This window comes from Cyprinodon variegatus, unplaced genomic scaffold (assembly GCF_000732505.1).
Source record: "Cyprinodon variegatus isolate N-32 unplaced genomic scaffold, C_variegatus-1.0 Scaffold878, whole genome shotgun sequence".
Taxonomy (NCBI): Eukaryota; Metazoa; Chordata; class Actinopteri; order Cyprinodontiformes; family Cyprinodontidae; genus Cyprinodon; species Cyprinodon variegatus.
Genome location: NW_015151331.1, coordinates 153,725 through 169,421, shown reverse-complemented (window position 1 = coordinate 169,421; position 15,697 = coordinate 153,725). Strand labels below are relative to the sequence as shown.

The 15,697-nt window shown below is 34.5% G+C and overlaps 1 protein-coding gene across 1 annotated transcript in view; it reads right to left on the bottom strand.

Moving 5' to 3' along the window:
- Positions 1 to 6,199: 6,199 nt before the first annotated feature.
- The window catches only part of tacr3 (tachykinin receptor 3), a 59,543-nt gene continuing 50,045 nt past the window's right edge, over positions 6,200 to 15,697 (bottom strand). Inside the window, exons 4-5 of the mRNA XM_015397644.1 lie at positions 7,685 to 7,881; positions 6,200 to 6,524 (exon numbers count right to left, since the gene is read on the bottom strand). Of these exons, the coding sequence (XP_015253130.1) occupies positions 6,200 to 6,524; positions 7,685 to 7,881 (522 nt within the window). The remainder of the gene's footprint in view (positions 6,525 to 7,684; positions 7,882 to 15,697) is intronic.

The following is a 15,697-nucleotide window of genomic DNA, read 5'->3' as shown; positions in this document are numbered from 1 at the left end:
AAATAAAAAAAACATTGTGGGGAAAAAGAAGCTGTTACCATTACAGTTTCAATTTATTAGTTAATCCTTGGTGTCAATACAGAGAAAGCAATAAATATGGGCACTTTGTACTACGTCAAATTAATGGCATTATACACAACATATGCATGATCTCAATTATGAGTAATTCACTATTCAGAAGGAATCAATAACATGCACTTGGACTAATGTCAATTGTAGAAAGTGGTTGAAGTTTTTAAGGCTACAGTGTGTAATTTTTAGTCACATCTAATGGACAGACTGCAGCGACATGACCCACTTCTCCCCTCTAACCTATCCATACTGAGGCCATCGTGGTACAAAATGTTTTCCACAACTTCCACCTTATCTTTCTTTCCAAGAGACGATGAAGTTTGTTTACATAGATACTGTAATTTTTAGAGATTAGGATTTTGAAAGACTCATCACCAATGTTTTTTACTGATGGCAGCAGGAGCTGATCGCAAAATCAAATCCAAAAATTCTTCAGTACTGTTCTCCCATGTAGATTGACATTGTATTATTAGGTATAAACATTAAGAGAAAGTATCATGAATTGACCACTGCTTTAGTGAAGAAGGCAGTCGAGAGGAGCTTCTTTCAATTAAAATGGAAGATAGAGAAAATTATTTTGACAAAGGAACAAACATGGAGAGAACAAACATGGACAAAGTGGGAAACACTCTTAAGAGGTTTGTAGATGGCTTTTAATTAAGTCCTAGGCAGACTCTTGCTCCAGCAACATGAACCAGCGGCCGCCTTGTCTTTTCTGCTCTGTTGGTCTGCAGGCTTCTCTTATCCACTATGTTTTTCCATCTTTAGCCGTTAACCTCAAGAAGTTAGTTAGCCTTGACCTGCCATCTCCTCTTCCTGCTCTGTCTCCCTGGTGGAATTCGCTGATGTACCACCGCCCTCTTCCCAGCCAACAATAGCCCTACTCCTTCAGCACTGGGTTTGTCTGACTTATCCAGGACAGCCGTCTTCCTGCGATCCTCCATAGTTAGCCTCTATAGCCAGCCGTAGCCTCTCCCGGGCCCTAGACCTTTGTTTGCCCGACAGACTTTTCTATGTGCTATGTGTGCTGTTCTATTCTCCTCCTGAGCTACTACCAACAAGCTGCTGCCTCTACTGGTGTGGTTATTTAGCTTCAGAAGGGGACAAGGCTGGCCACCTGGTTCTCTCTCTCCCATAGTTCTTGCACCGATTTCCCGCTGCTCCTGTCTGAGCTCCAGAAAATGTTTTGAAGACCTGCCCTACACTTTAAAAAACAAAAAAAGGACATGCACAACCCTGTACCCGCTCCTGAGAGTGAACGCCTATTGAACGCATGTGAGAGCGTGCACGAGCCCATTTCTCCTCATGCACGCTCTGTTTAAAAGTTTCTGTTTGCACCACTCATACAAGCTTACTTTCCAAAAGAAGATTAGCAAGTTTTCCACTATGTGACAAGCAAGAGGACGGCCTCATGTAAACATATCACCAGAATGATTGACAATTAGGAGGACCTTTTGTTTTGATGATCCATCCGAAAAAAGAACATCCTCCACTATACCTTTAACTCTGTTGTCTTGGAGATTCGTCCCCTTGTTTTGAACATTTTGACCAAAACAAACATGTGAGAAGGGCAGGATGAAGATATGTCCACTTAGAGAAAACTAATCAAAAAGGCAAAAAAATTGTTCGTCTTCATAATGACGGTGAAGACCAATGATGGTGGTTGATGTCGATCAATTGAAAATTGGCGAATTTCAGAGCATTGTCGATTTACCGGTGCAAGTCTAAATTTAATAAACAGTATATTATTAGCCTGTGTAGGATTGTATATGGGCTTAACTTGCCACTGTCAGTAAATCCCTGTGATTATTACACACTGTAGCTTTAATGCTATTGTTTCTGTTTATTTGTTCTGATTTTACTTGAATCAAATCAAGTTGAAGTATATTGCTAAACATGATTAGAAGGCTCTCTGTTAGTGCAACCTCCTCAAAGCAAAAGTGAACCCTACTTGGTAGAATACACATTGCAAAATAGCATTCAATGTTACTTCAGTGTAAGTCCAACTTAAAACAAAATCACTAAACTGAGATACAGAAATTTTGTAAATTATTACATAAACTACTATTGTTTATGACAACCAACACGAAACAAAATACTTTTTTCAAGCTTGACTAATACTGCAACAGGTCGCAGCTATGTTATATCATACATATGTATATACAAATGTAAACAATACACTATGCAGAGGACCATTGCAATAAAAGTTCATGAAGCAGATCAGATTAATACAGCTGCAAAGCAATGCAAAACATTTTGTGTCAAGCCAAAGTGGTATGATATAGAATAGTTAAATTATGTTTACCATTTCACTTGATCATAATACTTATACTATTATAATCTACAAACACAAATATACACACACACATTACAGTCAAATACAGACATATTTTTTAAAGCATTTTCTTAACGGATAATCCAGCTTCTTTCAACCTGAGCATCATTCTTTTGATCAGATTTGTTAAAGAAACACCAATGTAATTCACAGGCCCACCACATGAATTGTTGCATCAGGGTTAAAATGAGAATCAAATTAGGCTCAGGCTAAAAGTAACTAATTGCCCTTTTAAAGCACAACAAATAATAAAGTTACCATCCGACAAATATAGGCACAAACTCTACTGTACATTCAAACAAATTTAAACAGAGAGACACAATAAATTAGTTTAATGACATTAATCACCACATTTCAGAAATAAAAGGAGCCTTCTGGGTCAATTAAACCAGGGTGTCCCGATCAAATGTAACATCTCTAATGGCACCATCTACAGTAAAAGCCTGTCATGCTCTATGGCTGTACTCTGATAATGTATCTAATTTTTTACAAAAATAACATAAAGAAAAATAAAGGGACAATACCAAATGGGGCCAATAATAGGCAACACAAAAAAAGGATGGAGTGAGCACTTTTAATAAAATGGTCATCAGTCCTTGAAGTGAGCTTACTGAAATTTGATTTCTCCACATGCACCAAAAATAGCATATTCTTTAGAAAGACTTGAGGAGAATCTATATAAGGATACATTTAATGTCTGAATAAAGTGAGAAATGTCATCTAAAAATTATGTTAATTTCAGCGGAGTTAAACCCTAAAACATGGACTATTTAAATGTAGAAAGTTGCACAATCCCTAATTCCTGAATGTTAAGTGTTCTGGCTAGTTAGGTTAAAACCAGGGGCTAATGTTAGTAGAATATTAAATACTAATCCAATAGGGAGAATACACCAGGTCTATCTGAATGCCACCTGAATTATAATGATTTGAAGGACTGTTTTTGTCACTCTCCCACCCACGGAAGCTGTAAAATCCCTCAGTTAGGTGCTGGTTTGTTAACTCTAAATTTTGCTGCACTTCTCTGGTACATTTTCTTCCCCTTTATTTATTTTTTGGAGCCATGTTTTTTTTTTTTAGTTTGTTTATAAAAGAATTACAAATTGTTCTGAGCTATAAGTCTGCATTTGACTTCACAAAATTAATTTGTAAAAATGATGGTACACAACATGCCCTTTAAATTACCATCAATAAAAGGTTGAACACCTTCCATAAAAATGACCGGACAAAAGTTTAGAAATGCATGACACTGAAATGCACAGAACGTTTTTCTTTACATTCTTACGGTTTTACTTTCATGAAGTCTAACATTCGATTTTACTTTGATTTCTTCCAGTGATGTAAAAAAGCAGAACTCTACAGCAAGAACACTAGGAATAAAATTAAAATAACCCACAACAAAAATGTTAATCTTCAGTCATTTAGTTTAATATATTTAGAAAACAAGAAAATGCTGTTTTTGCAATGTTTCATATTCTAAATTATTTGTGTATTTCTGTTTGCATTATTATTATTTACAGCAAAAATGTTGTTGTTTTTTACGCACAAGTTATGTAAAAGAAATCACCAACTATACCATATATTTAATCACTGTTGTTTTAAAAATTAAGTAACTGTTTCACAACTATTTTACATTATTCATATTTTATATGATAAAAATGAACTTACTGCCATCTTTAGTAATACAATAAAAAAATGGGCATTCATTTTCTGTCTTAGTTTAGTGAATGAAGTATGAAACATAAGAAAGAGAAACCTTGCTTTTTAAATAAATAAGCTGTGCTAAGATAAGGCTTCATCTGTTATTTATTATCATTTTCTTATTTATTTGTGGTATTAGATTGTCACCAACAGAAGTTGATACCTTGAGAGAAAGAAAAACTTTCTAAAGGTAAAAAAAATCTAATTGTTTGCTCTAATCGGAATAAAAGCTTAAAAGTATGGATTATCTTTTTTTTTATTTGATGCCCTTTTATCTGGAGTTACTGTTTGTTAAAGTATTGTTGCAGAGCAGAAAAGGAGAGTAGTACAGTACAAGCAAGCTTTCAGTGGCACAGCTATCTTTCCCTGGAAAATAGAAAAGCTGCATTTTCAAACTTTATTTAGCCTTTTAGCTTTAGCGTTTCTATCTGTCCTTCTTTCATTTCTGTATGCATTCCTGCCTCATAACAGAAATTAGGAGGGTTTGGTTTTAAGGGAATAGCTTCTGCCTATTGGTTGGATGGAGTACATAAACTGTACATGCTAGCGAAGATGGCTACCTAATGTTGTCACTGAAATAAGCTAAAGCATTTTGGTGCTTTGTTTAAAGCAGTGCTGTAAAAGATTACTGTATATGCAATCCAATAAAACCACAAATTTAAAAGGGACAGGCAGAAATAAATAGCATTAAAGAAATAAATATGGACAAAATAAAAAGGATTAAATAGAGCAGATAAAAAAAGCATGTACAGAAATTAATATTTATGTTTTTTTCTAATATTTTGTGTTGCTGAGTCAGCTGTACAGTAGGATTTTCTGGGGCAAAAACTATTAGAATACAGGTTTTGGTTAAACAAGGCTTAGATTGAACAAGGCATTGCAATTTACCCTTAGTCCCAACTAAAAAACACTTGTCTGCCTATGCTACTGATAAAGTATTCTTTGACGCACAGAAAAAAAAATCATATTTATTGGTCTCATCAGTTGAGCACAGTAAACCTAAGCTTAAAAACTATATGGAAAGTTTTTTTTTTGACATATCTGGATGTAGAGACGTTCACCCCATATTTAATTTTTAGTACGCCATATAGGTAAAATACTGTAGTGTTGTCTGAGCTTAATTAACATTTGCTGTATTGTATGACCTAAATCTTTATTTGTTGTTGTTGGTTGGATTCTACTTGATAATTCTTAAATAAATTATAAATAAAATGAAAACATTAAACTTTTACGTTTTTCGGACCATTAACTGTCAATATACTGTAGGCAGAAATCTTTAGAAAAGTAAAGAGAGAGCGGGTAATAACTAGTCAAGAAAATAAGAATATCTATAGTCAAAAAGTTAGGGGCCACATGTTTTTCTATGTTTTAGGTAAAAATGAAAAATATTGAAACTGCCCTTTATGACTTTGTGTTCCTAGTAAAAAATGATAGAAACCCAAACATAGATAATAGTTATACAAAAATATGGTCTATGTTTCCTGATCCTTACATGATTCATTAATTAAAAGTACCATCTATTCAACTATAAAACCATATGCCACATTCTAGTAATACTGCATTTGTAAAAACAAGCAAAAAAAAAAGTATTATGAGTATTTACGCTAAAAAGGCGATAAAAAAAGCTGACTATACTCCACTTTGGAAACACACTTCACTAGAAAACTCAGCCCCAATCAGGTTTGCTAGGTTTCCCTCAGTGATATAATCCCTCAGCCTGTGTATTGACAGGCGACAAATACATAATAGATTTCACCTCTAGCCAGTTAGTAGGACACATCCCATTCTATTGTTATATAACTGAAAGTTAAGCTCAGAGCCACATATATAGTTGGTGATTATGGTTTCTAGTTTCTCTGCATGCAGAGAAATCCACTTTGAATTTTATATGTACTGCAACGTGTGAACAAAGCTGCAACAGCATGTGCTTTGTGTTTTTGTGCCTTTACAGCTGCACTGCATCAAGCTCTTTACAAGAAAAAACACACACACACATATATATATCTATATATATATATAGATATATATGGAGATATATATCTATATATATATATCTCCATATATATCTATATATATATATATATATATGGCTGCTCAAGAGAACTCTTCAATTTCAGCTTTCGGTGCAACTCCATTTTGTGTTCCTGCTCCAGTGTCACAGGAAGCAGTGATCTCCGCCTGCCGTGAGGTGACATAGCTTCTCTTCCTGGCAGGCAGGGAATGCTTTCTTCCTGCTGCGCCACAATTGCCCTCAGCAGGGTCGTAAACCATAACCATGGTGGTATCCATCCGAGTAAGTGTGTACATGCTACTTTGGCGTGTTTGGTGCAGCCGTATTGAGCGTAACTCAAGCTCGTCGTAGCTGGACACCTTGATGAACGGGCACCAGCGAAACGCTCTCTTGAAGCCGGCTCGAAACCTGGAGCCAGATCAGAAGAGGGGAACAATATTTGACAATATCAGAAAATGAACCTGTTTGCAGCACTAAGAGTAATGAACAAAGAAAACACATTTTGTTTGATTGGAATTTTTTGACACCGTTCTTGGTCTAATATTGAAATTTAAAGCAGCTTGTTTACTAGGACAAGAAGATTGATCTTTCTAATTAATTTTTTTCACGTGTGATCTACAGTGAAAGTCTACTTATTTTTGTGCATGCGCATTGTTTGATAAAGTTAAAAACTTATACAGCATTTTCAGCTTTATCAAAAAATGGGCATGCACAAAAACAAGTAAATTTCTCCACCTTATGTTCGTCCCTCCACACACCCCGACATTCAACCATAAACAGTCCATGCTAAGCATTGGAAGATTGTCATTGTGTATTTAAATGAGCCCACTAATCAATGTTATTTTATGGTTACCAATGGAAACAACAGGAGATAGAGTTCAAACCGAAATGTTTTAACATGTTTTTAATAATTTGTTGATTATATTTAAGGCCTGTGGGAAACCAAAGTGTAAAAGATTATCAAAAAAAAAAAAAAAAAATCTAGATAAGCTGCCAAGATATCTCTAAGATTTATTATTAACAAAACATGGTATGCTAAATTTTCTTATCAAATTTAGATGCTTCCTGATATCTCTATATGTAGTTGTGTTATCTTGAATCTTTAATAAACTGTGTCCATCCATTTCTCACACATATTGAATAAACTGGCCGTGATCCATAAAAAAAAAAAAAAAAAAAAAAAAAAAAAGAAATAGGAAAAAATCTCCGCCGGTGGTTGTGCGATGCCAGGTGAGAAATAACTCGTAACACTTAAAGCTGTAATAAAAAAAAAAAGTTGGTTTAGCAAAGGATTGACTGTTGGAAGGGCTGAATATAAATGCGTACCAAGTGTTTTTTATTTTCCCTTTACATGTGAAGTATGCCTTCCTTTGCATTTGTCTGTCTAATAAAAGCCTTGGGAAATACTGCAGACTGAGAACGGGACATTTGTTAAAAAAAACAACAAAAAACAGGTTTAACAAGGAACTGTAGTTGCATAATGTTAAATTCTTTTAAGGGTAATTTTCACCGGAAAATAATAGATTAAAAGTTGGGGTAAAGCTTAAGTTGTAAACGTTAAAACACACCTGCTATTGAGGCAGCAGTAGATGATGGGGTTATACATGGTGGAGCTCATGGCAAGCCACAGCACTGACAGGTAAACCTGCTGGATGTACTTCCACTTCATCAGGCTCTTATTGAGGCCGCCCACGATGAAGTAGACATGATACGGAAGCCAGCAGAGGGCAAAAGTCACCACCACAATGATCATCATCTTTACCACCTGTAACAAAGAGCAATGGTGAGGAATACAGACTTTCACAGTTAGGCATTAATATTGCATTTCTTTTTAAAAGCTTGTAAAGAAGAAAAATTAATATTGCTAAATGTGCTTTTCTCTAAAGCAAAGTCCACCAATTTACCATTTTTCCCTTCACTTTGACATTTAAAACAAACCAGTGGTAGCTAGAATCCTTTGTTTAAGCTGTGAATATCAGAGCCTCATTTTCTCTGTCAGAGTGACAGAGATAAACAAACAATGCCAAACTCTTTCTAAATGTAGATGTTTTAAATATACTGTACTGACGTACAGTTGTACTTCAGTCCAAAGTTAACAGCAACAGTTGAAAACATGCGGAGAAGCCTTGTTTGCATAACAAATGCTAAACCACGCTTTGGTCTTTTTATTTCTCATTTAAATAAGATGGTATTTAAATCAATGTTGCAAACTGTACAGGAATATATTTGGACAGTGCTGTTAATTTATTTAAGAACATTATGTGCCAGATGCTTCTCTAGTAACAGACCCACTCCTGCAGTGGTGCCTGTATATTAACGAGACAGCACCAGAGGCCCCAGTGGACCATAGCTTTGAGTACAAATGTCTGTCCTTGCAGATTCAGATAGCAGAACAGCCCATTGCAAATCAGTGGGGTACTTGTTATTTGAGCAATAAACAGACCAACAAATCTGCTGTTTCTAAAAAATAAAAGATTCATTCATTCATTCATTCATTCACTCCTATTCCATAATACAGACATCAGAGCTAAGAATCATCTGCTTTTTTCTGTTGGGTTTTTTCCAACTACAAAACAACCACTTAAAAGGACAAGCAGGGATGCCATGTGTGGCCACGAAGATAATTCTTTTTAGCTAATGCAAAAAAAAAAAAAAAGCATCACGCACATTTGTAAAACTTTCACTTTCTTCTTCATTAAAACATACTTCTAGTATGTTTGCTATTTCATACAGGTAAATATTTTAGACATATTCTAATTTTTTCAGGTGACCTTAAATAAATGAGCATATTTTTTAAATGTTTAATTATTTCAGTAAATTAATTCTCTAAGTGTAACATACCATATAGATTCTATACATAAAGGCTGCTCTTTTTGAGCCTTTTCTTTATTGTTATGCTTATGTTGTTATGTTTATGCAAAAAGCTGAGAAAAAATACCTTTAGGTTCAGAATAATATATCAGACCAATAATACATTTTGTCCCTATGTTTAAAACCTTCTTGAAGATTGTTATTTTTAATCCACAGTTTAGACTTAACATTTTAATAGAAAATTCTTATTCAGATCAACATTATATTCAAATATGCATCAAAAACTTCAGTATTAAAATACTTTGAAGCCATTTTTCTTTTAAATTTTTTTTAGAAGCAAACAGATCTAATTAAACCAATCAGGATGGGTCCTGATTTGTGGCATTGTTTTTGCTTAAAGTCTGCAACTAACGATTATTTTCTAAATCAATTTATCTGATTATTTTCTTGATGAATTGATTAAAAAACCGGACAGCCAAAGGTTCCTTAAACAAGACTTTTTACTAAATTAAACCAGGTGAAACTAAAACTTTTCAACTTTAGGGATTCTTGATAGAGTATATTGACAGATGAAGAAGTTTTTTTTTTTTTTATCTTAAATGCAAAATGTTTACATATTTTTAATAATTTTGTTATAATAAATGCTCCAAGTGGGTCCCTTTGTCAGCTAAAGGCACATTTTACGGTCTCTATATGCCAGTTAATGATTAAAGAATTACCAAATTAGTTTATTATTTCAATAATCGATTAATCATGATTAATCCGATTAATTGTTACAGCTCTATTTTAGGGGAAACAACTTAAAAAGTAAAAGCATGGACAGTACTGTGCTCTAACAAGATAATTTTTTGATATTAAATATAAAAATATTTCTTGAGGAGACAGGCACTCGACTAAATAAAGCCTTTGGTCTGAGGTTTCTTAAAAACTTCTGCATTACAAAAAGTGATAATGTCATCCCTGCACACTCTTTAAAGAAACTTAGATAATGAAAGTAACAACATCTAAATTACCAGGGAAGGAAAAATAAAATATATCAAATGAAGTAAACTTAGCATCTAAATTTCAAGATACAACTTCTCCCATCCGAACGTGAGCATGTGTGTGACCTTTTTAATCAGGAAGGCAAAGGCAAAAGATGCAGCCCAGAAATATGTCTGTAATATGTGAACCCTTACCTGTACTTTTTGTACATTTAGCATTATTACAATGGTACTGAATGTGTGTACTTCTAAGTTTTAGAGGTTATTTTTGCATTTTGTTTCTGGCTGAAACCAGGGTAAGAGAACACCTTCTATAAGATTATCCAATACTGGAATGTCCCAGATCAATAAAACACTAAGAAAACCCATTACAGCAAAATCAATGCAGCTTTCTGATCAAATAAAACAGACTACAAGCTAATTTAGGTTACAATTCACAGTGATTTAGCTGGATAGTCTATGTACAAGAATTGTGCAGGAACCATCCTCATTGGGAAATGCTTATAAATGTGTGCATTTTCTTTTTTACATTGAGCTGCCGTTGTGAAATTACAATGACAAAAAAAATCAGCTTGGTTGATTCGTTGAGTAACTAATTTTCAATTAGGGTAATTGAGTTTCTTAGGCAAGGCTTGCATCCTTTGTCTGATAATGTGGAATATGTCCAAAGATAAATGCACAAGACAGCCATCCTATAATCAGTCCCTTCAGGCTAGACATTGGTTCAGGGAGAAGGTTTAAAAAAACAACCTACCAGGATTTCATAGAAAAATTTAAACTATATCATGAAGCAGCATAAAAATTACACCCAATTGAAACATGTATTATTTGCTAACATTAGCATTAATGCCATTGAAACTGAAGATTTTTTTTTTTGAAACATTATAAATAAATAAAAAAACACCTAAATAAATGAAACAGCTAATTATTCTTTTTCTTTTACATTTAATAAAAAATGACATTTTACATTTACTACAAATAGAATCTTAGGTGAGAACAAATAAGTTAGCATATTTTCCAAGTAAAAATGACTAACTGGCCAAAGGGCATATGAATCCAAGTACACTTGATGAAAATATATATATACATATATATACATTTTTTAGTTTCCTATTTCTTTTCACTCGTTGTCAGGTCATGGTGGATGATTGGATTACATGGAATGCAGTAGAAACAAATCTGAAATCTGGACTCATTTTGGGGGTTAATGCATCTTAATCCCTGTTACAGGCGTAACATCGGGGCTGTTCATAAAACGTCCCGGTGAAAGAACACTGCATATGTCTAATTGGTTATGAATCAGAAGTGGAAGCAAATACTCAAATCAAAAAAACTTGTCTCGTTACCTAAAAGTTAAACACAGGATTATGTACAGAATTACACAGAGGCTTCCATGACATATACTTATAAATCATCTCCCACTGTTATGGTATTTAAACGACTTTGTACTGAGAATATTATCATCTAGTTATGAAGAGAAAACGGCTTTTGTTACCTTGAGATTATGTGAAAATGTACTTGTTTTCACCACCAAAAAGTAGCCTAGGGACATGACCACTCTCTGCTTCCATAATATATATATATCTTTTTTTAAGGATTGAGAAAGAGAGAAAGAGAGACAGATGTTGGTGTAATACTATGGCAGACACATAAAATGACCATTAGGAGCCCTCCATCCAGAGCTCCTTGCAGGAGTTTGACTCATGGTGAAATAATGATCATGAGAAAGTTGAGTGATAGGCCAACAAAAACACAGGAGGGGCTTTTTAATGATCTAAATGCAGCTGATCCACTTTCCAAGTAAGAACACTTCTGCACATACACAGAAAAAAGAAATATTGCATTCATGTGCTAAAAAAGGTAGATGTACAAGCTCCTCTTGAGTTTACCAGTAAACATATAAATCATTCAGAGAAGGCATGGGAGGAAGGGCATCAGCTCACACTACCATGTTTGGAGAAAGGAAATCTCTGAGAGTCACCCGCAGGTAAGCATCTCCACCATCAAGCACAGAAGTGGAAATAATATGCTTTGGGGCTTTTTTTCAGCTGGGGTACCGGATGCTCTCTATAATGAGGGTCCAACAAACAAGTAGCATGAAGTATGTGATAAAAACACCATAGATTCGGTTATTGGTGCTTATTTTCTGAATGACAATAACTCAGAACACACTGCTTAGAAAACAATTAAGTTTCCAAAGAAGAGGCACATTGATGTCATGGAGTCTCACTAGCTGTGTTTCCAAATGTTTTTAAAACCATGTCAATATTCTGCTAAATAAAAAAAAAAAAAATTCTGCCATTACAATGTTACCAAGCAGCCAAGAGGATTTTCCAACTTTTTATTGTCATTACACTGTCACAAGTACAGAGGAATAAAATTCACCCTCTGCATTTAACCCATCCCCTTCGGGAGCGGTGGGCTGCCATTGTGCGGCACCGGAGAGCAGTGTAGGTTAAGGGTCTTGCTCAGGGACCCAGAGTGGCAGTCTCTGGGAATGAACTCGGAACCTCTGGATTTCAAGTGCAATGCCTTACCAAAAGGTCGCTACAGGGGAGTCTCTCAGTCACTCTCATCCCTTTCAGTCTCTTACTCATGAGCTGATCCTTTTCATAACTGTCAAATTCTAATCATATTCACTGTCCTTAACTAGAAAATTCATTAACATCTTTAGAGAGTCCTTAAATGAGGAATTGGTTTAAATTCTTCTTCATATCTGAGACCCTGGTGGCCAACTAGAGAAATTCTCTCAATGCTCTGCTTGCCACTCAAGGTATGTTTTATTAATTGTTAAATTCCCCAAATATGATGCAAATGACATTTGAACTTCACTAATATTCGGTTTCTGCAATGGAAAGAAAGTACCACATAATGGGATGAAACCACATTTTTTGTGAGCAAACCTAGAAAATCTGCAGGGAATTACATCATTGCTTCCTCTTCTTCAACTGTTATTACTTGCCTTGTATCGAATAAGTGTATGATTTTCCGTCCATTTTATAGATGTCTGATTTACCTATCTAAGATAGATTGGGTAAAAATAACAAAGCCTAGCTATGTTTACCTTAACAAGAGGAGCTTGTTTCTATGTTTTATCTTCACTGTTTGCATCCTTATCCTATTTTCGTCTTAAGTATTTTTACTGTTTCCTTTTTCATAATCATACTTAATTACGATTCATCTTCTTTTAACTAAAAGTGTAATTTAACCCCTTAAAGAGTAGGTCTAAATATGAAGACCCTGTGTTAAAGGGGGCAATTTCAGTTCTGCCTTTTTTCTGAAAAATATCTGCCTTCATGAGTGTGAAATATTTTGGTTGTAATGATCAATGGTGTATTACCTTGAAGTAATGCATGGGAATTGAGTCTTCATGTGTAGGCTTGTTCTGAGAAATACTCAGAGGAGATCCTTGTAGAGTAGCAACTAGAGAAAAAGCAGACATCAGGGAGTCTCCCCTGAAATCTAAACAGATGTCTTTGTTTTGAGCAAAGGTCTCCAAAAAGTTTATAGTTTAACACAAGCCATGCTGTGCTCTGCTGTGGGGCTCCTTGACAGCCTAAAGTGGAATTTTATTTTGTTTTATTTTTCTTATGACACTGGGAGACATGAAAAAGTAGTTCTGAGGTCATTGTGACCATACAATCCAAGGTTAATGGAAATCAGATAAAATATATTAGGTGAACACTTTACTTTTTAATTTTTTACTTAGCAGTTAACTGTTGAGGAATCCTACAATTAACAAGTCTTTATATCTAATAAAAAATAAATTGTTTCAGTTTGGGCAGTCCCAGTCTCACTTTACATTATACATTTGAATTAAGAATAGTAGATTACTTCAGCTTTTTTGGATGTAATATAGATTTATACCAGAAGAATAATAAAAAAAATCCTTCAAAGGATTTAAGTCATTCAAATAATCTTTAAAGTATATAGGATAAGCTTGTAGTACTATGGCTTCCCCTGCAAACCATCTCTTAGTATCACCTGGTGGCAAAAGCCTAAAGGTTTTGTCCAAACAATCAGCAGACATTAGCTCTCAGTAGGGGTCGGTTCTAACAACCTGCATAATTACAAAAAATAAAATAAAATAAAAGCCTTGTTGGTTGAAAAAACAAGAATAAGCCTCTGTGAATAACCTTTGAAGAAAATTACAAGCCAAATACTTTGAGAGTAATTCATCCTGCACACATTTAATACTGGACTTTCTGTGAAAAATGTAGAAAATTTAGAAAAACTCAACCTTTTTTATTTCTTTTCAGAAAATCAGGAGTGCGACTGCTACAATATTGGACTCCCATTAATATTTTTTCATAAAATGTATCTTTTTTACAAAAAAAATATAAATGAAATAAAATTATTCAAACAGAGGTTTTGTGTGACTTTTTTGACACTTTTTTTAATTTTTATTATTTATAAATAACGAATAACTCGGTTACATATATGGTATTATTTCATTAGTTAGTAATTTATTATCTTCTCTCTGTCTTGGCACATTTAAATCATGCAATAAAAACATGACTACTAAAGAATGTCGAAATCATTATTAGTTGAAACCAAGTGATTATGAAACATAAAAAATATCAAATCGGCACCAACATAAAAAAAAAACTCATCCCAAAATTCGTCTGTCTTTTTTTGCCAATAATATAATTTCCTGCAAATTTTTTGCAAGTTTGCTTTGTCTTTACCAGCTGAAAGTGCTCTTAGTTACTCTTGGTTCTGCCGGAATTTTCTCCTCATTAAACAGGACTTTTCCTTACTGCTGACACTCCATGCATGTTAAGTATGAGACCGCTGTGAAATTTATACCTCCCAATTTGTATAGCTGCTATTCTAGCATAGTCCTAGTCGTGTAAAAATGCATTCTAACAAAACAAATTATGTCAGATGCTTCTGATATTCATAGCACCCAAAGCAAATGGATCACACACTACTAACATAAATAAAGAGTTTCTCAAAAGATCGCATACAGTAATGTGTTTTATTTACACTCAACTCTCAGACCTCAGGCTGAAATGGTCTAATATCTAAAAGTATGCTAGTAGGAGAAAGAAAAGTCAAAACAAAAATTTCAACCTACCCTAAAAGCCTGATTGATAAATCAAAGCCCTTACTTTGATCTAAAGTTAAGGTCCCCTGTGCTGCTTTTATACTCAGCCAGTCCCACTGAGTTGCACATCCACTTTAAGCTCCTTTTGCTGTACATATTTCCCTCAAAGCTAGGGCTCGAATGCTTTCATCCACGTTTTATGTGAAGTATTGAGGTGAAATGAGGGTCGAAGTTGATCTACCACTTAAAACACCTCTGAGCGGGCAACGGAGGTATTAACAGCTGGTTTGAACGTGTAAAGGAGAAAAAGCTTGTTCTATGCTGCACTCTAATGAACATCATCATTGTTATCCAGCTGATCTTATGATGGTGGCTTGTTGAAATCACACTGTATTTAACCACCTCTGCTTGGTACATGTGAATTGCCTACCCCCCCTTTTTTGTAAACAGCTTTACAAAAACAAAAATATGAATATATATATATATATATTTTCGTGCAAATAAGGTTTATTAGTGGAAAATAAAAAAGCTTCCATTCACTAGCATTGCATAAGTGGTAAAATAAAGAACGTTCTGTCCCAACATGCCATTTATCTAAGTCAGTCCTCCATGGCTTTTCAGCTCACACCGGTCATTTACCGTTGGCCTTTTAGAAATATCAAGTGTCAGCTATAACCTCCTTTTTTTCCTATAAACTGGGGCTGCCTTCCAACGGTCCTAAAATGTGCTCTATCACT